This window comes from Trifolium pratense, linkage group LG1 (assembly GCF_020283565.1).
Source record: "Trifolium pratense cultivar HEN17-A07 linkage group LG1, ARS_RC_1.1, whole genome shotgun sequence".
In the NCBI taxonomy this organism is placed as follows: domain Eukaryota; kingdom Viridiplantae; phylum Streptophyta; class Magnoliopsida; order Fabales; family Fabaceae; genus Trifolium; species Trifolium pratense.
The window spans coordinates 27,089,531-27,112,774 of record NC_060059.1 but is presented as its reverse complement, the minus strand read 5'-3'; the positions used below and the strand labels follow the sequence as shown (position 1 = coordinate 27,112,774).

The 23,244-nt window shown below is 32.3% G+C and overlaps 3 protein-coding genes and 1 pseudogene across 9 annotated transcripts; 2 read left to right on the top strand and 2 right to left on the bottom strand.

The window, feature by feature from the left end:
* The first annotated feature begins 664 nt into the window (after positions 1–664).
* On the top strand, positions 665–4,741 carry LOC123902276. Of its 4 annotated transcripts, none has more exons than XM_045951959.1 (3): positions 665–965; positions 2,357–2,446; positions 4,454–4,741. In XM_045951959.1, the coding sequence occupies exons 1-3, from the start codon at positions 731–733 to the stop codon at positions 4,459–4,461; spliced, it is 333 nt and encodes a 110-aa protein (XP_045807915.1). In that variant the 5' UTR covers positions 665–730; the 3' UTR covers positions 4,462–4,741. The 4 variants fall into 4 exon arrangements, 3 of the variants coding, with proteins under 3 accessions (XP_045807915.1, XP_045807914.1, XP_045807913.1); XM_045951958.1 differs by having other exon boundaries at positions 4,451–4,741; XM_045951957.1 differs by lacking the exon at positions 4,454–4,741 and adding an exon at positions 3,591–3,791.
* On the bottom strand, positions 2,567–3,296 carry LOC123902274 (annotated as a pseudogene).
* Positions 4,742–9,889: 5,148 nt separating the features above from the next.
* LOC123902273 (BTB/POZ domain and ankyrin repeat-containing protein NOOT2) lies at positions 9,890–14,941 on the top strand. Its single transcript, XM_045951956.1, has 2 exons — positions 9,890–10,695; positions 13,205–14,941. The coding sequence occupies exons 1-2, from the start codon at positions 10,237–10,239 to the stop codon at positions 14,216–14,218; spliced, it is 1,473 nt and encodes a 490-aa protein (XP_045807912.1). The 5' UTR covers positions 9,890–10,236; the 3' UTR covers positions 14,219–14,941.
* A 2,676-nt stretch (positions 14,942–17,617) lies between these two features.
* LOC123902272 lies at positions 17,618–21,204 on the bottom strand. Of its 4 annotated transcripts, XR_006807528.1 has the most exons (6): positions 20,615–21,204; positions 19,570–19,616; positions 19,169–19,335; positions 18,736–18,861; positions 18,376–18,652; positions 17,618–17,914 (listed from the first exon to the last, which is right to left on the bottom strand). XR_006807528.1 is itself a non-coding variant. In XM_045951954.1 (5 exons), exons 1-5 carry the CDS (start codon positions 20,650–20,652, stop codon positions 17,714–17,716), a joined length of 579 nt encoding a protein of 192 aa, XP_045807910.1. In that variant the 5' UTR covers positions 20,653–21,203; the 3' UTR covers positions 17,618–17,713. The 4 variants fall into 4 exon arrangements, 2 of the variants coding, with proteins under 2 accessions (XP_045807910.1, XP_045807911.1); XM_045951954.1 differs by lacking the exon at positions 18,376–18,652 and having other exon boundaries at positions 20,615–21,203; XM_045951955.1 differs by lacking the exons at positions 18,376–18,652; positions 18,736–18,861.
* Positions 21,205–23,244: the final 2,040 nt, after the last annotated feature.

Sequence of the window (23,244 nt, the reverse complement as noted above, 5' to 3'; positions counted from 1 at the left end):
TCGGATCATGCATATACATGCACCAACACAAAAACTTAATTTTTCCTAAAAACTTAGAAGAAATTTAGGTTTCAAATTCAGTTATTTTATGATTAATTTTATGATTAATCTTATGGGTGTTAACCCCTTAGAGTTCGTTGGAATTGATTTATTTTTTAACTTATACAAATAAATAAATTTTTATATATTATCACTACAACATTTTATGGCTACCGCAACGCCTAAATTTTTGGATGTAAAAAAACCGTTCTTGTAGAATATCAAAGACAACACTTTTTGTAAACCGTTGCGATAGTATATAGATTTTTGTCAATTGTATGCAACAGTAAAAAACCGTTCTCATAGATACCAACAAGAACGGTTTTCTCTCTATAATCTACAACAACGTTTAAGAACAGTACTCATATAATTTTAAATTATTTTAATAAAATACGTTTTTCATTGTTTTTTATTTTGTGAAATTTTGTAGAAAAACGTTTTCATAGCCTATTGCAAAAAAAAACGGTTTTCTATCTGTAATCTATAACAACGGTTAAAATCTGTACTCATATAATTTTAAATTATTTTAATAAATATATCACTATAAATTATTTGAAGAAAACAGTTTTTTAATTTTACCAAAAAAAAAAAGATTTAAAAAAAAAAATCTTATCTTCCCAAAATCACCACACAAGAATGTGTATTCTTGTTAAAAAAAAAAAACAAACACCGCATCTTTAACTTCCCCAAGATGAATATATACTGTTTGTTCTTGTTGATTTCATCCCCAAAATCCCAATTGATTCTACTTTTCATCTCGTTTCTTTTTGTCGCAAAAGTTTCTGTTTCAATTTCATCACCAAAATTGATTTCATCCCCAAAATCCCAATTGATTCTACTTCTCAGCCTCATTGAAGGAAACGTGATTCTAGTCTTCATCTCGACAAAACGCTCTTCCTTCCTTTTTCCGATTCTATTCTCGCAAGGTACTCACTTTTTCCTCTCCTTTTTTTTTCCAAATTACGATGAGAATGGTTTTGCGGATTTCAGTTTTGATTTTATTACGCATTGTAATTTTGAGTTCAGAATTTGGCTATTCATGAGTTTGTGGCTAAACATGTAATTCTGAGTTCAGAACCAACACTTTTATTATACTGTGTTTGTGGTACTTGATTTTATTATACTATGTTTGTTCTTTTAACTATAGTTTGATTAGGACTTTGGTTTTAAAAAGCCTTGTTGATGTTTGTTTGTGATGTTATATAAATTGGCATCATTGGGCATTTACCTTCATAGTTTAGTAAGAGATTTCTGCTTATTATCAGGCCTTTGTTTTAGTAACTTAAGATGGTAAGATTATCAAGAGAGTTTCAACTTGTCTCAGTGTTGTTAAATAACCGGTATATCGCCGCTATACCGCTGTTACATATCGGGATTTAGAGCACCCACAACGAAAGCCGATATGCTATTGCGATTCCGCTACCACGGTAATATCAGTGGCTTTTTGCATATCGGCGATATCGGTTATGGCAGATAGCAGAAGTTTCTGTTTTTTATGCTTTTTACTCTAATCTTAACATTACAAATATCATATGAGCTGCATTTTCAAAAATAGTAAAATAAAATAGTGATGAGTCAGTGATGAGATGGGGTCTTATATAACCCCTAAACCCCATGGCCAAGGTAACCTCTCATCACTAAACTGTCTTTGCCCCTCCATCTTTTCTCTTCACTTCATACTTCATCTATTTCAATACATCAATTATAAAAATTCAATTGAAGAAGTTGAAGGATATGCCTCACTGTCTGAAAATAAGGATAGTGATTATGTTGGGGACGAGGAGAATAATTAGATCTTTTTATCTTTTATCACTAATTGGAACTACCGGTTATTTGTTGTTTTGAACTATTTAGATTTTGAGTTTTATGTCACTTTTAATTTCTGTTTTAGGCTTTTTTGTTTTAAGTCACTAATGTGTGTGCATAATTTTAACACTAGTTTCTTTTCATAAACTTCTCCTTACTATTACTCTTAACTATTTTAAAGTGGGTTGTTACGGTGATAGTCATAAGTAGAGATAATAATTATGTGCCTCATAGTAGGTGATATGCATAGTCGAATCACTTTAGCTACCAGGAGCTTCGCTGCTCCTTTTAATTTATTTGTCTATAACTAGTAGGTGAGAGTGAATATTGATCTGTAAATTCTCAAACACTTGTGAATATTGATGAGTACTATACATGCCTAATATATATATGTTCACACGTTAAACATTGTCACCACGTGAATTGGATAGAAATATTCCATGACACGTTTTATTATACTTAATCACTTCTATTTTTAATAATTAGCGTTAGTCTCTTGATGCATTAACAGCTGCTGTTTCTATTCCATACTCCAACTCTGCTTTTCTTCTAATCAAGACATTTGTTGTTGCATATATAAGAGAGAGTATTCTTCAAGAAGGTATGTTTCATTGTTCAATAGTCATAGACATGCTTTTTTTTTTTTTAAGTATAGTAGGAACAATAATAGTCATAGACATGTTTTTTTTTTTTTTAAGTATAGTAGGAACAATAAAAGTTATATAGTGCAAATTGCAAAAGTCAAAATTCAGCTGATTAAAAACATAAGAAACCAAAATCGTCAATAAACTACAAAGCACTCGAGTCTGATAAATTATTCGAAATAGATTTAAGCAGCAATTGCTTGTTGGGCTGCAGCAGCCCTCTTTCTAGCTTCCTCGATGACGGTTAGCTTAATACCCTTACCCTTAGGAAGAGATACACATGGCTTTGTTCCCTTACCAATAGTGAACACATTGGCCAAACGAGTTGCAAATTCATGACCAGTAGAATCCTGAACGTGGATTGTCTCGAAAGTTCCCTTATGTTTTTCCCTGTTCTTGATCACTCCGACACGCCCTCTGTTCCTTCCACCAGTAACCATCACAACATTACCAACATCAAATTTGATGAAATCAACAATCTTGTTTTCCTCAAGATCCAGCTTGATGGTGTCATTGGCCCTGATGACAGGGTCTGGGTAGCGGATAGTGCGACCATCATAGGTGTTCAGGTATGGGATACCTTTCTGCCCAAATTGAACTGATCGAACCTTGCAGAGCTTGAACTTTGCCTCATCATCCCTAAGTGAGTGGAGACGGAAACGGCCTTTAGTGTCATAAAGCAGGCGAAAGCTCTCATTAGTTTTAGGAATTGACACAACATCCATGAATCCAGCTGGATAAGTCTTGTCAGTCCTGACTTTCCCATCAACAAGGACATGACGCTGCAATTGTAAGTAAATGTTGTGTGTTCTGTTATTGTGCAAGTACTTAAGTTACACTACATAATTATAGCTAGGATGCAACTAAGTAATTATATATAAACAATACTTAACATATCATATTACCCAGTTTAGTAAGAAGAAAAAGTTGACTTAACTTTACACACACACATGTGATCGAGTACAATGCTTTTAGTTATAAATATTAGCAGAATTCCTTAGCTTGAAGTGATGATGTTCATTTTGCTATAATTGCTTAGCCTTTTATGATTGCATTTTGAACCATAAACAGTCCTAACTACTACTATATTATGTATGCTAGATAAAGCTTCAAGACATGATTGAAAACAATGGGCAGCCTTCTTCAGAAGCCTTTCAAAGTATAGTTGGCAAAGAAAAACCTGGGAGAATGCGTTGCCACGGAAGAACCACAACCCTCACGCTCTTGAAAAGAAATGAAGAAATTGAAAAACTTAAAAGAGAGCATGCTGATGAGGTTGAACAGTTAAAACAAGAGATGGAGGAGAAATGTCGTCAGGATAAGGAAGCAATGGAAACAAAAATTCAACAGGAAAAGGAAGCAACGGAAAGAAAACTTCAGATTCTTCTTAAAGCCATTGTGAACCAAAACACCGCAAACTTGGATGTGGAGGCTCTGCAAGCTTTGATATCAGCTCCTACAACTGATGCTCCTAATGATAATGAAGTAAGATTGAACTATACTTTGTGCTTGATATACAATATATTATAGTTGTCTTCATAGACATTGGTTAGTGTTTGAAGTGTCTTTGTCTTCGAGAATTTTGAAAAATCGATATAAAGGATTTAGTTATCCTCTTTAACTGTGACTAAAAAATCCATTAGCTTGTATGGGGTGATTAGGCAATAGTCAAGGAAGCTCCGGTTAATATAATTATGTGAGTTGTGAGACTGTGATGCTTAGGACTGTTCATTCAAAACCTTGAACTGAACTGATAATTTAGGACTGTAATGATAATATTCAGAATATTTTTGTATTGAAAAGTTGCTTGTTTAGGACCGACTCTGTTAGTCACACGTTTGAATGTCTAATTCATTGGATATTTTACAAAAAAAAAATGTATTGACTTCTAGATAGTTGATCTGCTCATTGTTTCTTTTCTTTTTACATAGAATTTTAATTATATTACTTTTATTTTGCAGAAGATAAATAATGATGATATCGAAGAAGAAATGAAAGATCATGAAGAAGAAGAAGAAGAGAGCTAGATGTTTATGTTTTTTTAATAGGATATACATTTTGATGATGTTAGTTTGATGGTGAATGCACATAATTGTGATATACAATTCATGTTAGTTTGATATATGGTGAATGCACATGTGGATATACATTTAAGATGTTAGTTTCATTTTGAAGATGCATGGTCTATTTCATTTTGAAGATGTTAGTTTGATTGTGAATGATTGACAATATTAGGACAACGTAATGTTGATCGATGTTATTATTTTGATATATATGAATGATAATCATTTTAGTTTAATTTGTATGTCTTTTATTATTGGATTATATTGAAATTATTGTTCTTTAGGTCTACTAATATAATAATAATAATAATTATTATTATTATTATTATTATTATTATTATTATTATTATTATTATTATAAGAGTGATAAAATTAAATTGAAAATATTACTTCATTAAAATAAAATGTTAGTAATAAAATGTTAGTTTTTGCAATGTGCGAAAGCGTTCTTGTAGCTAAGAAATTGTTGCTGTGTTAGATTTTTGATTTGGCAACTGTGAGAAAGCGTTGCTGTGTTAGAAAAACAAGAACGCTTTTTGATTTGGCAACTGCGAGAAAGCGTTGCTGTAAATACAAACCAGAACGGTTTTCAAATTGGCAACTGCGAGAAAGCGTTGCTGTATCCAAACAACCAGAACGGTTTTCAAATTGGCAACTGCGAGAAAGCGTTGCTGTATCCAAACAACCAGAACGGTTAACGATTTGGCAACGTCGCGAAAGCGTTGCTGTATCAGAAAAACAAGAACGGTTTTTGATTTGGACACGGCGACAAAGCGTTGCTGTATCAAAACAATCCAGAACGGTTTTACGATAAACAACGGTTGAAAACCGTTGCGGTAGATAAAAGAAAACCGTTCTCTATATTAGACCATTGGCAACGGTTTTAGTTGAGAACAGAGAGAAACCGTTGTGGTTGGGAACTTTAAGAACCGTTCTGTTAGGGACTCTAAGAAAACGGTTTCCTTGAAGGGGTTGCCGTTGAAAGAAAAAACCGTTTCGAAAGGCTAAGAGAACCCCTCGGTATAGAACCCCAAAAAACCGTTCTCGTAGCCTATGGCAACGGTTTTTTTTACATTACAAAACGGTTTTTTGGCATTCTTGTAGAATGAAAATGTTGTAGTGTATTATAAGTTTGTCAAGATAGTTTATAAAAATCAGTTTATGAAGATATAATTTTTGTTAGCAAGAACTTATGAGCGGTAATTTGTGTCATTTCAACAAAAGCAAAGAAAAAAGAATGAGTTAATATGGGTATGTCGGAACACTAGTTAAAGAAATCAAGACAATTTCATATTTTGTGCACAAATTTCAAATCAATTTTAGTATATTAACCTCTTCAACTAATACTTCAGAAATAGTATTTAACATTTTTCAATTTATTTATATTTAAAGACGAAAGAAATATTAGTAGAATAATTGGTAGGGTGATGACAATAAATTATATGATGTTTTCAGTATTATTTTAGGGTAGTTTTTAGTAGTTTTAGTAGCAATTGAAGACCAAAAGCAAGCAAAAACCTAGAGAAATGAAGTTACTTGGCCAAGAAGCAAGAAAAGTGGAAAAAGCTTAAAAAAAGGACAAAAAAGGAAGAAATTGAAGAATCCATCGCACCACGATGAAGGCCATCGCAACACGATGAGAAGACGATTAAAAAATTATAACAAATCAATCCATCGTAGCACGATGGATCGAATCGTGGCCACGATGAGAACATTTGGGAGCCATCGTGGGCACGATGGATACGATGCGCACGATGGAAAAACCGAAATCCACGAAAAAACTATAAATAGAGCCTTCATCCTTCACAATTATTCATTCAGAAAATATTGAGAACTATTCTAATATTCAAAAAGAGTTAGGAGAACTCTGAGGAGGAGGCAAAAAAGGTTAAGGAACTCCAAAGGCAATAAGGTTCCTTTCTTTTATTGTCTTTGTATTTATTTTTCTTAGATTAGGTCGAGTAGATGAACTCCCTTATGAATGCTTGAGAACATCTAATCTGATTCGAAAAAGATTATATTCATTGTTATTTGTTATTATCTATAATTGTCTTGTTTTAATGCTTTGTTCTAAATCCTGATCAAATTATAGAACGAACCCATAGGAATTAGCTGATCCCGTGACAACAGACAAATAGGCCCGAACCTAAAGACAATTCAACCAACCTAAATGAGACCATTAAATTCAGTATCTGTGACCGCTGTCGTACGCAGTCAAAGAAAGTAAATATTTTTAAAAAAATAGTAGTACAAGGTAGTTAACCCCGGTCGTCTCACAAGGACTCTTTAAATCAATTTAGCAATATTATAATCAAGTAAAAACTTTAAATGGGGGGGGGGGGGGGGGGGGGGATAAGTTGATTTAGAAACAATTATGAGAAACAGATTAATCTACTCGGGAAATTTCAGACTTATCATCGATTATCATATTATCAGTTCCTAAGCGGATTTAATTCTCTTTTGATTAACAAGCATATTCGATTCTATATGAATTATATTCCTTTTGTTAGATTACCGAATTAAGCAAATAACATACCAAATTAAGATAACGTTAAGAACACGTGATTTAACGAATAAGCTAAGTTAAACACGATTACCTTAAGAAATATAAATCAATCAAAACTAACAATTATGTATATGAAACTTGAATTAAGCAAACAAGGAAAGAGCATAATTGAAAAGAATTAAATAAAACTGAATAATATAAATAACCTCAAGGTCTTTGAGAAACCCCCTTACAGCAGATCAACCCTAGTTAGGCATGGCAACAGAACCCGTACCCGCAGGTACCCGCCCGAACCCACCCCGAGTTTGACGGGGAAAAACCAATTTGACTGGGTTTGGGTTCGGGTTTGGATTTTCCCCGATTTCAAAACATGGGGATGGGGCGGGTAACGGAGATATTGGTACCCACCCCGAACCCGTCCCCGAACTCGCCCGTTTATATAAAATTACTATATTACCCCTATTTATTTATTTATAATGTCACAGATCATATAATTTATCTACTTGAGTTAGGATTTTTAATGAACAATGGTTCTTAGTTATTTGTTTTTTTAGCAATTTCAGTGAACAATGATGTAGAACATTCTTGGTTATGTGGTTGTTTTGACGGTATTTTGGAATATTGGTTTGTACCGGTACTATGTTATGGTTTTGATAATTTTGGTTTGATATTTTGGAATATCATTTCATTTGTATGTTTAATGCATTGAAATTTTGGTTTGTACTTTATTATTTGAAATTTTTTGTATTGTATGTATGTCAGTGTTCGGGAAAATTTTGGGTTCGGGTAAGGTTCAGCAGGGCAGGGCAAGGTTCGGGGATACCCGAACCCATTTGGGTATACCCGAACCCATTTGGGACGGGGATTGGGTTCAATTTTTCATCCCCATCGGGTAATGGGCGGGGAACGGGTATTTATCAATGATTCGGGTATGGGGAACGGGGAAGGTAAAAACCGTACCCGCGGGTACTCATTGCCATGCCTAACCCTAGTGGTTTAGCAAACCATAGAATACTAGAGACTACAATAGTTTATTGGAAACTTGAATGAATAAAATATGAGAACCGAGACTCTGTTTATAGGATTTTTAGACTTAAGGAACAAGCACCATCGTGTTCGTGGCACGATGAATAATTCAGAATTTGAATTTCGCTCCAACATGAAAGTTGTCGCTCTTTTTCTCAACTTTCCAACTCATGATCACAAGCCTCAATCCGATACTCGTATCTCCAATTATGGCCTGTAGAGTGAGATGAGGTCAAACGGCTATTTATTCATGAAATAAGTAATTAAAACAAAATAAAAGGAAAACTATTCTAAACTTAGGAAACACATTAAAAACAAAAGAAATGAGTGGAGAAATCATATAATTGACGTAACATAAGATAGAAGAAAGTGCATTAGAAATGCACTGATCAATCTGCGGTTGGGGGTAGGATTAAGAATCACACTTAGTTAAATTTTGCATGATTAAGGTTAATCAAACAAGGTAGGAGAACATGTGACAACTTGTTATAAGATAAAAAAACGTGACAAACAAGGGGAAACCTACCAGCGGTTGACTAAACTTTTTTCAAATTTCAATAGAAATAAGGAATGGTAGCACTGAACATTTTAATAGAAATTAATCCGTCGGATTGAATAATAAATAGTGAGGCAGGTATAACGCTAATTACCAAGCAGGAATATGGGAGGGATTCAAAACACTTAATCACCCCGTGCATCTACTCGCACACCCTTTTACTTTAATTATTCTTTATTTTATTGTTCTTTACTTTAACTGCTCTTCACTTTTAATTGATAAGCTCTTTCAAAACAAACAAAATGAATGTAAACCACTTTTATTTTCTAAATTCCTAAGCGAAACTATTAGTTTTGGCATAATATTTGTGGAGATGATTTATTTACTACTTTATTACTTGTAACGATTTTGTACATTTGTAAAATCCTCATCATAGGGGTGCTCGCGGTTCAGTTTAGATTGGTTTTCAGGCAAAAAATATCCGATCCAAAAATAAATTTATTTGCAGTTTGGTTCGGTGTTGGATGACAAACAAATAAAAAATTCAATCTAATCGATCCAATCCAATTTTATGCTGTTTAATTTGAATCGGTTTTTGGATATCAAAGTTATAAATTGTAAACTTTTTTATTAAATATAAATATTATAAAAAAATACTATAAAATAATAGTTTGGTATTTTGACGAAATAAATATTAAGTTTGACGTAAAATATATATAACATATATAATATATTAAAAATTAATATTTTGTAATGACAATTATCAATTATATTTGAAACATATCAAAAAGTAAAAAATACAATAAATTAAACTACAAATAGTATTAACAAAATTTTAAATGAAAAAGAAATAGTTTAATGCTATATATATTCATACTAATAAAAAGATAAATAAGTATTAAAATATATGTATGCGGTTTTGTTCGTTTGAATCAATTGTAAAAAATCAATCTAAAATCCAATTTAATCCAACGATTTTCACAAAAGGACATTCAAACACATCTAAAAAATTCAAGTTTTTTCAGTTTTCAATTTTTTTTGTCAATTTACAATTTTTATTTTGATTGGTTTCGATTTTAGCACCAATAATAACTGGGTCACTATTTATTGTAGGAAAATATGTTTGCATCAAAATGGTGTGCAGTATAATTTTCTCAATGAGTAGTGCCTGGCTGCTACAGTTCAGAATTGATTTGTAGACAATACAGGTCCCAAAAATTTCACAGTTTATTATGTGTTTGTTAAAAACATCAGCCGCCCAGCATAGCCATCCAAATCACACTTCCACTCTCTCTCTCTCTCTAAAAAATCTAACAAATAAATAAGCTTCCTACATACAAAAATACTCTTCCAATTACCACAACCACACCCTCTTCTCCATTCACACCCTATTAGATTCTCCCATAAAAAAAAAAAAACAACAATCACAGTAACATCATCAAACAAATAAAACTCAACCTATCCCTCTTCTCTTTCTCTCTCACCTTTTCACAAGTTATTTTCATATAGTGTTAGGGACCAACCTAAACTATTCTTCAATAGAGTACTATATACTGAATACTCTCTCTTTCTTCTCTTCACTTTCTAGTTGAGTCACTGAGACACAGTAACATCAACAGGAACAGAAACAAAAACAAGAAGAAGAAGCTAAGCAACATGTCTCTTGAAGAGACTCTAAGATCTCTATCTCTTGACTATCTCAACCTTCTAATCAATGGCCAAGCTTTTAGTGACGTCACTTTCCAAGTTGAAGGTCGTTTGGTTCATGCTCATCGCTGCATCTTAGCAGCAAGGAGTCTTTTCTTCAGGAAATTCTTTTGTGGGCCAGACCCACCATCGGGATTAGACCCAACAGGAGGAGGAACATCTCGTCAACCAACAGTTAGACCCGGTGTTATTCCGGTTAACTCTGTCGGTTACGAGGTGTTTCTGCTCCTGTTGCAGTTTTTGTACAGTGGACAAGTTTCTATTGTTCCTCAGAAACATGAACCTAGGCCTAATTGTGGTGAGAGAGGTTGCTGGCATACGCATTGTTCCTCAGCCGTTGATCTTGCCCTTGATACCCTTGCTGCTGCTAGATACTTTGGCGTTGAACAGCTTGCATTGCTCACTCAGGTTTACTATTAGTACTTCTTAATTTTGTTTTCATTTTTCTATTTCTTATCTATTTTATTTAATATTTATCATATACTTAAAACAAAACTAAACTAAATTCTCAATTTGATTTCCGTTGAAAACAATTTTTAGTCAGATTTTATTTACACTCGCCGCTGCCAAACTCTAGATTATCAAGAAACTAGTAGGGGTTAATACTAAAAAAATAAAATAAAAGAACACACACATACTCTTTCTTTCTGTGTCCTTCTGTCTTCTGTGTCTGTGTCTCTGATTTGTGTGACCAGTCTTATGTTTTCTGGGTCTTGGGAATATGTATGGACAATTAGTGCAAGCGGAGGAAGGGGGAAGGAGTGTGGTTTTTGGAATGTGGGAAGGGGTATTTTTGTTTTCATTTCTATATTTTTTTATTCAATCAATTTTTTAGTCTACTATTTTTGGGGTTTTGTTCCCCTTCTTTTGGGTAATTCTATAATATTATGAATGTTTTTTTTATTTATTTATAATTTTTCATGGATGTTTTAATGGAGGGAGTGAGATTTTTATACATTCTCCTCTCTTCCCTTTAAATTAAGTTGCTTTAACATTACAATCCTTGTTGACTTCTAGATCCATTATTTTCATTTCTCTTTGATAAACACACATTAATGCATTACTCTTTTTCTTTAGCTTTTATGTTTTGTTTTTGGTACAAAGCTTGTGTGTTATTTTATCTTAATTTTTTTTTTTTTAAACTTGGTCTCATTTTCACTTATTTTTGAATTCTGGATTATTAAGTGTTCTTCCCCTAAAAATCAAAGGTTTAATACCAAAACATGTTCTCATTTTCACTTGAGATTGAGTTATCTTCTTTTTTTTAAAAAAAAATTTGGTCTCATTTTCACTTAACGCTGAACTCCTGAGAATTAGAGAGTTAATACCAAAAACTTGTTATTATTTTCACTTGGGATTGAGCTATTAACTTTTTTTGGTTTTTTTTAATATATATATTTGGTGTTTGACTCCCTTGATTGATTTCATGTACCATATATATGTTTAGAATTGATGTGTAAGTGTAACAATGCATTTCAAAGATTTCTAAAATAAGATGATAGATATCCATCCAATCTTGTCTTGAGAACAAGGAGCACACAAAATCTTTCCCAAAGATGATCACTTTCCTCATTTGGGTTTGAATTCCAAAAGAGAACAAACTAAAACAACAAAAGAGAGCAGTGTCTGCTACTCAAAACGTACTAATAATTTTCAGCAAACATTCCATCGACATTTCTTCTCTCCCTTTTTATTTTTTTATTTTGCCATTTTAACCAACAAAGTTCAGGCTTTTTCATTCACCTAGTTTCACCAAAATTTCACAAAAGTCCTCAAAGAAATATTTACCATTTCTCTAGTGTTTTTTCTTTTTTGAGCTAAACCATTTCTCTAGTATTTAAAGTTCAAACTTTGTAAAAAAATTCTTAGGCAGAATTAATTCACCTCCCCCCGTTAAATTCTAAATTATCCGAGTCCATTTCTTTAAAAATATGAGGGCTAACACCCAAAAAAGAAAGTTAAAACTTTGTTAAAATAACTATATATGCACTAATGATTTTCTTAAAATTGGGAAATGGATTAACTAATATGATACTACTAATGATTTTATATCTGTATGATAAGAACTTTATCTCAAACTTATTATCCATTTCTTTTATGTACTAATTTCAATAATTATTAAAAAAATATTTTCTTCGATCTCAAATATAAACAATAAAAAATTTACTTTGATTGTTATTTTTCATAAATTATCCTTAAATTTATGTAGATCATGATTTCAATTTAAAGTAAAACTTTTATTTTTGCAACAAGTTTCCGAAAAGAACAATTTCAAAATTTTATAGAAAATTAAATGAGTTCAACTATATTTTAAAGATTATAAAATGTTTTTTTTTGTTACCGGAGAGTATAAAATAAACTACTCTCCATGCCAAAATAATCAACCATTTTACAAAAAGGATTTGTCCCGAAATAATTTATCTTTTTAATTTTCAATACAATATTAGTTAGTAGTTTTTTTCAACTCTACCCTCTAATTAATATTATTTACATCACTTCTAAATCAACATCTTTTACTTTGCATCTATGGTAATTGTAAATACATTATAGTACTTTTAGTAAAAGTACTATTCTCTTTTCCATACAGAGCAAAAAAACTCTGGCTTTAAATGGGGCCCCCGCAAGTGGGCGGTGGGATTGGTCCCCTTGGATTAGTCGGTCCTAAGGCCGGATACCAAGTTTTCAAAAAAAAAAAAAAAAAAAAAAAACTATTCTCTTTTTCATTGAGTAAGAAAAATGTATCTCTTCTGAACATTTGCCAGAGGGTACAAACATGTGAAATCAAATTAGAGTACTTTTATTAGTTTACCTTCATCATCTATAATTTATTAGAGTATTTTTAGTTTGTCCAAATTTTTTTGTTAATTTTCTTATCTAGCTCTCATTGCCGCATTCATTTTGGTTTAACACTTCACAGAAGCAACTAATGAGCATGGTAGAAAAAGCCTCAATAGATGATGTGATGAAAGTACTAATAGCTTCAAGAAAGCAAGAAATGCACCAACTTTGGACAACATGTTCCCACCTTGTTGCAAAGTCAGGTCTCCCACCTGAAATCCTAGCTAAACATCTCCCCATCGATGTAGTCGCCAAAATCGAAGAGCTTCGTCTCAAATCCTCCTTAGCACGCCGCTCCTTAATGCCACTCCACCATCATCATCACCACCACCACCATGACCTCGGTGACCTCGAAGATCAGAAAATCCGCCGAATGAGGCGTGCCCTTGATTCCTCTGATGTTGAACTTGTCAAACTCATGGTCATGGGAGAAGGCCTAAACCTCGATGAAGCATTGGCATTACACTATGCAGTTGAGAATTGCAGTAGAGAAGTGGTTAAAGCCTTGCTCGAACTCGGTGCTGCTGATGTTAACTACCCGGCTGGTCCTGCCGGAAAAACACCGCTTCATGTAGCCGCGGAAATGGTTTCACCGGAAATGGTAGCGGTTTTGCTTGACCACCATGCAGACCCGACAATTAGAACCGTTGATGGTGTAACACCTTTGGATATACTCAGAACCCTAACCTCTGATTTTCTATTCAAAGGTGCTGTTCCTGGATTAACTCACATTGAACCAAACAAGTTAAGATTGTGCTTGGAACTTGTTCAATCCGCCGCTCTTGTTCTTTCGCGTGAGGAAAACAATGCTAATAATAACAACAATAATGCTTCTTCATCAGCAGCACAAATTTATCCTCCAATGAGTGAAGATCATAGTAGCAGCAGCAGTGGTAACAACAACAATAACAATAGCAGCACCATTGGTAACCTGAATTTGGATTCTAGATTGGTGTATCTCAATCTTGGTGCTAGTCAAATGGGTGGTGATGATGATAGTGGACACAATAGTCATCATCATAGGGATGCCATGAATCGTCAAGGTGGTCATGGATGTGATCCAACAATGTATCATCACTCTCATGACTACTAAGTCTAGCTACCTAGCTTAGGAGAGAGGATTCTCTCCGGTGTAATCTCACCGGATATGGTCCAGTGTAAATCTGCACCGTACAAATAATATTTAAATGTATTTGAATGTGAGTGGTACACTAATAGACAGTCGAGATTGCACCAAAGATAAAACGTCGCAGCAGAGAATCCTGATCCCTAGCTAAGCTTGGTAAAAAGTTTTCTAGAGAGATTCTTAATATATAATTGAAGTTATTTTGAATTACTATGATTGATGATTGAAGAAGACAACAAGAAAGTTCATGGAAAATGGACAAGAAAGAAGGACATGGATCGATATAGACATCAACACTGTTGGATGGATGGGGCATAAAATTCAATATTTTTTTTTTGTATGTTACTTGAAGTTAATAGTAGTGTTCATTAATTAAGTCATCTCATTACACTGTGGTTTATTTGGTTTTTTAATGTCTTGTCATGTTAGGTTTTTTTTAATTTTTGTAAAAGTTTCTGTCAGCATTTGAAATGTGGTTTCATAGGAATTAGATGAATGAGTATAAGAGACAAGGAGAATCTAATTTTTGTTTGGCTGTAAAATGAAAGGGTGTGCATAGAGGAGACGCAGATCAATCTTTTCAAAACCCATTTCATCTGTCAACTCCTTTGTTGTATTTACTTAAGCTAATATCATTTCATTTCCAACTTATTGTGAATGAATGAAACCCTTTGGCTTTTTCAGTTTCAATTTTTTGTCCCACTTTTAGCAAACCCTATCGACGTATGGATCTAAATTTTGCTGTTGTAGGCTTGTAGCAGCAATACACAATTTTGCATAGTAATCACGGGTGTTGATTTGAGATCGGATTGTTCAAATTACATAGTAACACTGTTTAATTAATCTCGGCCATTGATCAAAATTGGACGGTTGAGAGTACCAGCAGCAATATCACATAGCTACTGTGTCGGAAAGTCCGATTCCATCGACATACTCCCTCCGTCAGTCCGTCTCATATTTCAGTTGATTGTTTTACATATGTCAATGCATAATTTTGACCATTAATATTTTTAATTATATATGAATAAAAATTATACAAGTTGATATTTTAAAATTATTCGGCGAAATAAATATAACATATTATATGTCAATATTTGTTTTCATTTATTAGGAGAAAAATTCAGTTAAAATCAAGGTTGTCGATATTTGTCACTTAAAATAAAATATATAAATAATATATGTCTAATCAAATTAGATCATTTAAAATAAGACGATACGCTGTAACAAAAAAAAAGAGAGACGACAAGAGTACCATTTTATATTCAACAGTTGGAGGGATTTTCTTGGTTTGCTTTTTGGTAAGTCTTGCTTTACATTATTTATATTCTACCTAGGTTTTTTTTTTTTTTTAAAAATATATCACAGATGATATTCTTTATATCGGTGATATTTGAACATCTAGCTTACTTTAATGCTTTGTTTGGATGACGAAAGAAAGTGTAAGGAAAGAAAACAGAAGGAAAAAATGTTGAAGGAAAGAAAGTGGGTAGAAAGTGAAATGATTTTGAAGTTGTTTGGTTTAAATGAAAGTGGAAGGAAAGTGAAAGGAAAGAATGATGTAACCATTTAGTAAATGACATAAATAACCTTGAGCAAAAATAATGCTATAATTTTTTTAAATAACATATGTAATTATTACTATAATAAATTAATTATAATTAACAAAGTAGGCCAATTCTAACATGCACAAGGGCATCATATCTTTCATGGTGCACAAGTTTATGATATCATTATAACGAATACAAATTTTACAAAATTCACTGTTGGATTGATAGTTTATATCATATAAATCATCCATGTCAAATTTTAAAGAAATTGAAAATCATACGATATGTCGTTGAGACCCATCAAAATTAATGATATTTACGTTTTATTAAATACCGTTAATTTTGATGGATTTCAACGACATATCATATAATTTTCAATTTCTTTAAAATTTGACATGAATGATGTATATGATATACACTATCAATCCAACTGTGGATTTTGTAAAATTCGTATTCGTTATAATGTTATCATAAACTTGTGCACCATGAAAGACGTGATGTACTTGCTCATATTAGCCAAAACCAACAAAGTATAGTATTCTAACATACAAATGAGGAGAGAGAAACTTTTGCAAAAAGGAAATAAAGAGGGTAAAACGATATTTTTATCATATTTTAGCCACTCTTGTGAACTTTCCGTCCGTCCGTGGGAGGGGATTAGATTTTGGGGTGGGACCCACCAAAATTTTCTTTCCTCTATACTGTTTTGGTGAAACCAAACAGCAGAAAGTACTACTTTCTATTGTCTTTCGCTCCTCTGTGTTTCTTTCCTTCCTCTATCCCTTCAACCAAACAATGCGTAAATGTCTTTGGAAGGTTACCTTACATGTTTGGACATTCCAATTTCTCAATATACGTAACACCTCATTATTTCAAATAGCCTAAAGGTAAATAAGTAGAATGTTCAAAGTTTCACTCCGACTCCTACACTTATAGTGTGATATTCATACCAACTATAATAAGCTCACAGAGACATATATATCTTAATAATAAATAAATGTAAAAGCTGTAAAGTTATATCTCTTCTTATTACTTCACAACTTATTACATTTATCATATCAACTTTTTTTTTTGGTGTAGAGCCTAATGACTAGAAATTTCAGATGGATAAATGGGTTGTCCATGATTTAAGCCGCGACCCCTACATATAAAATACGATATCCCATATCAACTGAGCTAAGCTCATATCACTACAACATTTTCATTCTACAAGAACGCCAAAAAAGTGTTTTGTAATGTTAAAAAACCGTTGCCATAGGCTACGAGAACGGTTTTCCTGCGTTCTACACTGAGGGGTTCTCTTAGCCTTTCGAAACGGTTTTTTTCCCCAACGGCAACCCCTTCAAGCCAACCGTTTTCTTAGAGTCCCTAACAGAACGGTTTTTAAAGTTCCCAACCACAACGGTTTCTCTCAGTTCTCAACTAAAACCGTTGCCAATGGTCTAATATAGAGAACGGTTTTCTTTCATCTACCACAACGGTTTTCAACCGTTGTTCTTCGTAAAACCGTTCTGGATTGTTTTGATACAGCAACGCTTTGTCGCCGTGTCCAAATCAAAAACCGTTCTTGTTTTTCTGATACAGCAACGCTTTCTCTACGTTGCCAAATCGTTAACCGTTCTGGTTGTTTGGATACAGCAACGCTTTCTCGCCGTTGCCAAATCAAAAAGTGTTCTTGTTTTTCTAACACCCCAACGGTTTCTTAGCTACAAGAACGCTTTCGCACGTTGCAAAAACTAACATTTTATTTTAATGAAGTAATATTTTCAATTTAAAGAACAATAATTTCAATATAATCCAATAATAAAAGACATACAAATTAAACTAAAATGATTATCATTCATATATATCAAAATAATAACATCGATCAACGTAATGTTGTCCTAATATTGTCAATCATTCACAATCAAACTAATCAAACCACTGTCCTAACTTGGGCAACCTCATCAGCATGCTCTCTTTTAAGTTTTTTAATTTCTTCATTTCTTTTCAAGAGCGTGAGGGTTGTGGTTCTTCCGTGGCAACGCATTCTCCCAGGTTTTTCTTTGCCAACTATACTTTGAAAGGCTTCTGAAGAAGGCTGCCCATTGTTTTCAATCATGTCTTGAAGCTTTATCTAGCATACATAATATAGTAGTAGTTAGGATTGTTTATGGTTCAAAATGCAATCATAAAAGGCTAAGCAAGTATAGCAAAATGAGCATAGCTTTGGTGCTTTTCATTACATACAACATTTCAAATAACAATATCGAGAGACAAAGATTCCAAAACATTGTATTGCTTTCTAATTTTGAAGATAACAGTTTAAAAGATTTTTTGAACTAGTGTTTAATTGTATATCAATTAACATTATCACTTCAAGCTAAGGAATTTTGCAAATATTTATAACTAAAAGCATTGTACTCGATCGCATGTGTGTGTGTGTAAAGTTAAGTCAACTTTTTCTTCTTACTAAACTAGGTCATATGATCTGTTAAGTATTGTTGTTTATATTTAATTACTTAGTTGCACCCTAGCTATAACTATGTAGTTAACTTAAGTACTTGCACAATAACAAAACACACAACATTTACTTACAATTGCACTGTTTGTTTCTTTATCCAACTCCTTTCCTTTCCTACTTTGTCGAGTAGCAATGAAAACTTGAGCTTGAGTTGGAGGCTCTTTATCTTCACTACTTACTCGGTTTAAGAGTAAGAGAAAATATTAATTAAGTGGCAGAATGTTTAACGTTCATTTAGAAGAATTTAAAAAAGAATACCATTTTTTCTCTTATAACAGCAAAGGCTTTATTCCCTGTACGGTGTCTATATTTTAGTTGAGCTATATTTTGAGCATTTTGATGACTTACTTCCTATATTCAGTGAAACAATTTTTTTTTTGTAACATTCCAAATTTGTGACAACAAGTATGTAAGCAATAGTAACTATAGCTTACTTGAGTTTTTTCATCTTCCCAATACTCCAATAAATTCCTAAACTGTCTTGGTATGTCTTGCACGGACATAATCAAGTTTGCGTACACTATGATTGGAACAATGATTCCAGCAGCCCCAACATATGGCTAACCTAGCACAATAAGATTATGGAGTTAAATTCAAAATAGATAAGTGAAGAACACTAAAGTCAACTAAATTTTTCACCAAAATAATATATTTAGAGTCAAATGTGATTATGTTGAATAGTGTACATAATGAAATAACACTGGGAACTGCAGTAAACAATCAAAATGAATAAATTTTGAATAAATTTTAAATATAAAGTCAACCATATGATTTTTCAAGCTTTAAGCATGGAAATTACCACTAATGTACAAAAACAATCAAGGCTTTAATTAAGCCATATATATGGCTGGAGGACAAATAACAAACCTGAAGGTTGTTTCCTTTTATATAATCCCACTTTCTTTTAATGACATCAGATGTTGCGCTTTCTCCAAGGAACTTCGCAAGGGCATCGGATAACTGAAGTGGAGCATGAAAACCTTTTCCTAATCCTCCCTTCTGCCGCTTTTCCTTTCCTTTCGGCTCATCTGAATCTGTCATATAGTAGGGTAGAGACACAGAAAATATGGTATAAATAATTGGCTATTTTCATTTGTAAATATGTAGGCATTACAACCATGTACCATTAAGTTTCACTAAAAAAAATAGTTTATTCATTAATAGTGTGTGAAATGAATTCTAATAATATAGAACTTATAATATGCATGAAGAGGCTGTGATCAGGTAGAAAAATAATATATTACATTAACCAAATTAATTAACCATACCATCATCTTCTCTCTCTTGCTTTTTCTTTTCCTTTGGTACTAAACAACTATATCAAGAGATGAAGTTAAAACAATAATTTTTTTTCAGAGAATTGACTACAAGAATAAAACAGGGAAGCAATTATTTGCAGTGTCCTCGTATAAAAGTTAACATGTACAATTGAAAAATGTACATTAATTCTACATACATAGATCTATATATACTAATGTTATTGTTTTACAGAGATCTACAAATACTACATACATACTGACAAATTGCTTAAATTTTTAGCATAATGCCTCTTCTCTTCCTTAAATTTGAACTAAAATTACTACAAATCTACAATAGTAGCCTAGACCACAAGCTTATTTTGTAGTCCTCAACTAAACAGCAAGATCTTAGAACATACCAAATATTAATAAAAATTATGACTATCAAAATATTACAGAATGATAAAGCTACCCAAATAGTTTCATTTTTAGCTTCCAATTAGAGTGTGATGATCTTGCTTGCGAATAAATGCGAGAGCAGTGCCTAATCTCAGTTGCTTCTTATTTATATATTGAGCTCTTAAAGCCAATGACTTTTGCCTACTTAAGCTTATGGACATGGATATGTCATTTGAAGCAATCCCGATGAAGAAAAAACCAATCCTAAGTGCACTTAAGGTTCTTTTTCCTCTATTATATATTCTCACAAACATAATTCCTCCATAACCTGCACTTCTAAATAAGGCTTGCTCAATATCTTAAGAACTTGTTACATAACAAATAATAAAATATAAGTGATTACCAAATAAAATCATGGGATAATCTCAAGGCCTAATGTGAACTTGGTTCTATAAGGGAAACTAAGATTGGGATAACCAAATAAAATACATAAAAGACTTAAAATAAAAAGGTAAACAAACAGAGATAAGAAACAATGCCAATGCCTAGTTGCACTTAACCTTTAATAATGAACAATAAATTGAAGCACCATACATTTAGAAGTATTCAGTAATAAAAACTGAAAATTGATTAAAATTACAAAAGAATATGAAAAATACAATTTCAAAGTTATTACCAGGGTAGGAAGGCTAGAAGGTTTTCCAAATTCCTCATCCGGAAGATACTCAGCTACTCCTCTACTGTCCAACATCTATTTCATCAAATCGCTTTTTCTCACATAATCAGGAATATAATAAATAAATAAATAAATAAATAAATCAAAACATATACAATTATATAAATCAAATCTGAAAAGTAGAGAATGAATCGCGTTTTTAGAGTGAGGCTAGGGTTCGTCGCTTTCTTTGAATGAATTATGTTTTTTCATCTTTCTCAGGTAAACAACTGAATGGATAAGGGTTCATGGGTTTAGGGAGAAAATCGATTTTTGAGCTTGTGAGAAGAATTAACAGAACCGAAAAGATAGGGTTCTACGTCGGAAGAGGCAACAGAACGGAATGGAATGAATCGATTATGAGCAGAAGCAGAAGAAGAATAGATGAATCGCGTTTTCTGAATCATGGAACGGTTGAATCACGCTTGATTTCTGAACTTTGGGACTGAATCACGTTTCGTGTTTTCTGAAATTTGGGAACGAACGCGTGTTTATTTTCTATATGTCTTTGACGTTATATATGATGATATTATTTACATATTATTATTATTATTATTATTGTTGAAAAAAAATTATAAACTAATACAGAACGGTTTTTAACGGTTGCTACAGAAGACGGAGAGAAAACCGTTCTCCGTGGTATCTACGAGATCGGTTTAGCGCAGCTGCATATAATTGACGAAAATATATATACTACCGCAACAATTTACAAGAAGTGTTGCCTTTGGCGCTCTAACAGAACGGTTTTTTTACATCCCAAAATTGAGGCGTTGCGGTAGGCCTAAAATGTTGTAGTGTATAAACCAATTTTTCTATATAACTTTTTTTCTCTTAAGATGTACTCTACTTATATTGGACTGTACCCAAATTTTATTTTATTTTTATACAGAAATATTTTATGGACAACCAAATTTTTTTTTTGTTCTATGGACAACTAGCTTTTATATATATATATGTGTGACATCTAGCTAATTATATTCAAAATTGAGGTTAATTAAATTTAATAGATAATTAATTTAAATTACGTTCAAAATTGTGAAATTGATGTTAATTATATCTTTGAATTAATAAAAAATTGACTGTGAAATTAAATTGAGCGGATTATTATTTTATATAAAAATAATAATTTATTCAATTAAATTAATTATATTTTAAAATCTAATGCTAACAGGAAAAATGGGTTGCAGAATATTATTACTGTTCTATATATTTTGTCCATATATACTTCATATTATTATTATTATTATTATTTTGCAAAATGCAAATAATTACGAGTTTTTTTTCTCTCAAGGGTCATGTAGGACATTGAAAAAATTCATTGGCTACTAACTAGTTTTGAGCTATATTATTTTTTAAAACAAAAATGATGTGGCTATTGACATATGGATTGGTTGTCTTGCGTGAATATAATTTTGAGTGTGACTGTGATCATATGTGTCATCTTACAATATTGGCACTATCTTCTCATGTAGTCCTCTTTTTGTCCCTTGCCTCCTTTTTTAGGTATATTAAAATACTTTACAGCTAAAGGCCTATTTATTAGAAATAATTTATTCTATTTGTTTCTAGTTCATGTCTAAATTGATCATAATCAAATGTAGGTCAGGGAAGATTCTCGAGTTTAATAGTTTTTATATACGTAGGCCATGTACATCTTAATTGATAATTAATTTTTTTGGAAGCATTTGCAACTCAAATTATTTGAATATTTATTAATTGTGCAAATATGGTTGATTTTGTTAACAAATAAAATAAATAAAATGTTTAGTCCGCAGTCTTAAACAAGTTAAAAAGTAAGTGTAACACCCTCTTATGTCTCACACGTATGATTATTGAAAGTGATTCTATAATTGTAGTTTATACTATTTTTTTTTTATGTGTTAGCATCCGAGTTTAGTATTATAATTTTTTGTGTTAGTGAATTTGAGTTCGCGTCTAAAATGTATGTATAGTTGAATTTAATAGGATAGGATTGAATAAGAAGATGTTTGGAAATTCCACCAACAAAAACATAAAGGAGTTATGGAAAGTCTATTCTTGGATTAATTTCCATAACCCTAAGATGAATAGTAGTACTCACACATGAGGGTGTGGGCAGCTGCACAATGAAAGCAAAATAGGAAACTAAAGAAAAAAGTACTAAAATTAACAAAATGTATTACACCTTTGGAATAGATTACAAGAGTGAGAGATGAGTAAAAATGTGACTTTTCATGTGTTAACTTTTAGTGACAATTTCTTGACCTTGATGACCAAATTTGATTTGCATTGATTTTCCACCTTATATTCTTGAAGTAAGGCATACTACTACCATAAAACAACTCTTGATCTTTAAGGTACCATAAAATGCATCAAAACTACTATTTTCTTCATATTCCAAACATTTACTTCTAAAAATAGAAAATGAACAAAAACAAGTAAATATAGCTCAAATAAAAGCATTTTGTTTATTCAAAAAAACTACTAAAACTTATGCATATTTGAGATATATCAAGGTGCACACAATTCCAACCCGACCTGGATTGGGTGCAGTCAGCACCCTTGACTGTATGTGCAGTCAGTGAATTTAAAACTGTTGGATCCAAATCGGA

Excerpts from the sequence above, each read along its gene's own strand:
- LOC123902273 (XM_045951956.1), top strand. The coding sequence starts at position 10,237 with ATGTCTCTTGAAGAGACTCTAAGATCTCTATCTCTTGACTATCTCAAC. Across the intron at positions 10,696-13,204 it reads AGCTTGCATTGCTCACTCAG|AAGCAACTAATGAGCATGGT; the intron begins GTTTACTATTAG and ends AACACTTCACAG.
- LOC123902272 (XM_045951954.1), bottom strand. The coding sequence starts at position 20,652 with ATGAGGAATTTGGAAAACCTTCTAGCCTTCCTACCCTG. Across the intron at positions 19,617-20,614 it reads CTTCTAGCCTTCCTACCCTG|TTGTTTAGTACCAAAGGAAA; the intron begins GTAATAACTTTG and ends CTCTTGATATAG. Across the intron at positions 17,915-18,735 it reads GGGAAGATGAAAAAACTCAA|ATAAAGCTTCAAGACATGAT; the intron begins GTAAGCTATAGT and ends TATGTATGCTAG.
- LOC123902276 (XM_045951957.1), top strand. The coding sequence starts at position 731 with ATGAATATATACTGTTTGTTCTTGTTGATTTCATCCCCAAAATCCCAA. Across the intron at positions 966-2,356 it reads TCCGATTCTATTCTCGCAAG|CTGCTGTTTCTATTCCATAC; the intron begins GTACTCACTTTT and ends ATGCATTAACAG. Across the intron at positions 2,447-3,590 it reads AGAGAGTATTCTTCAAGAAG|ATAAAGCTTCAAGACATGAT; the intron begins GTATGTTTCATT and ends TATGTATGCTAG.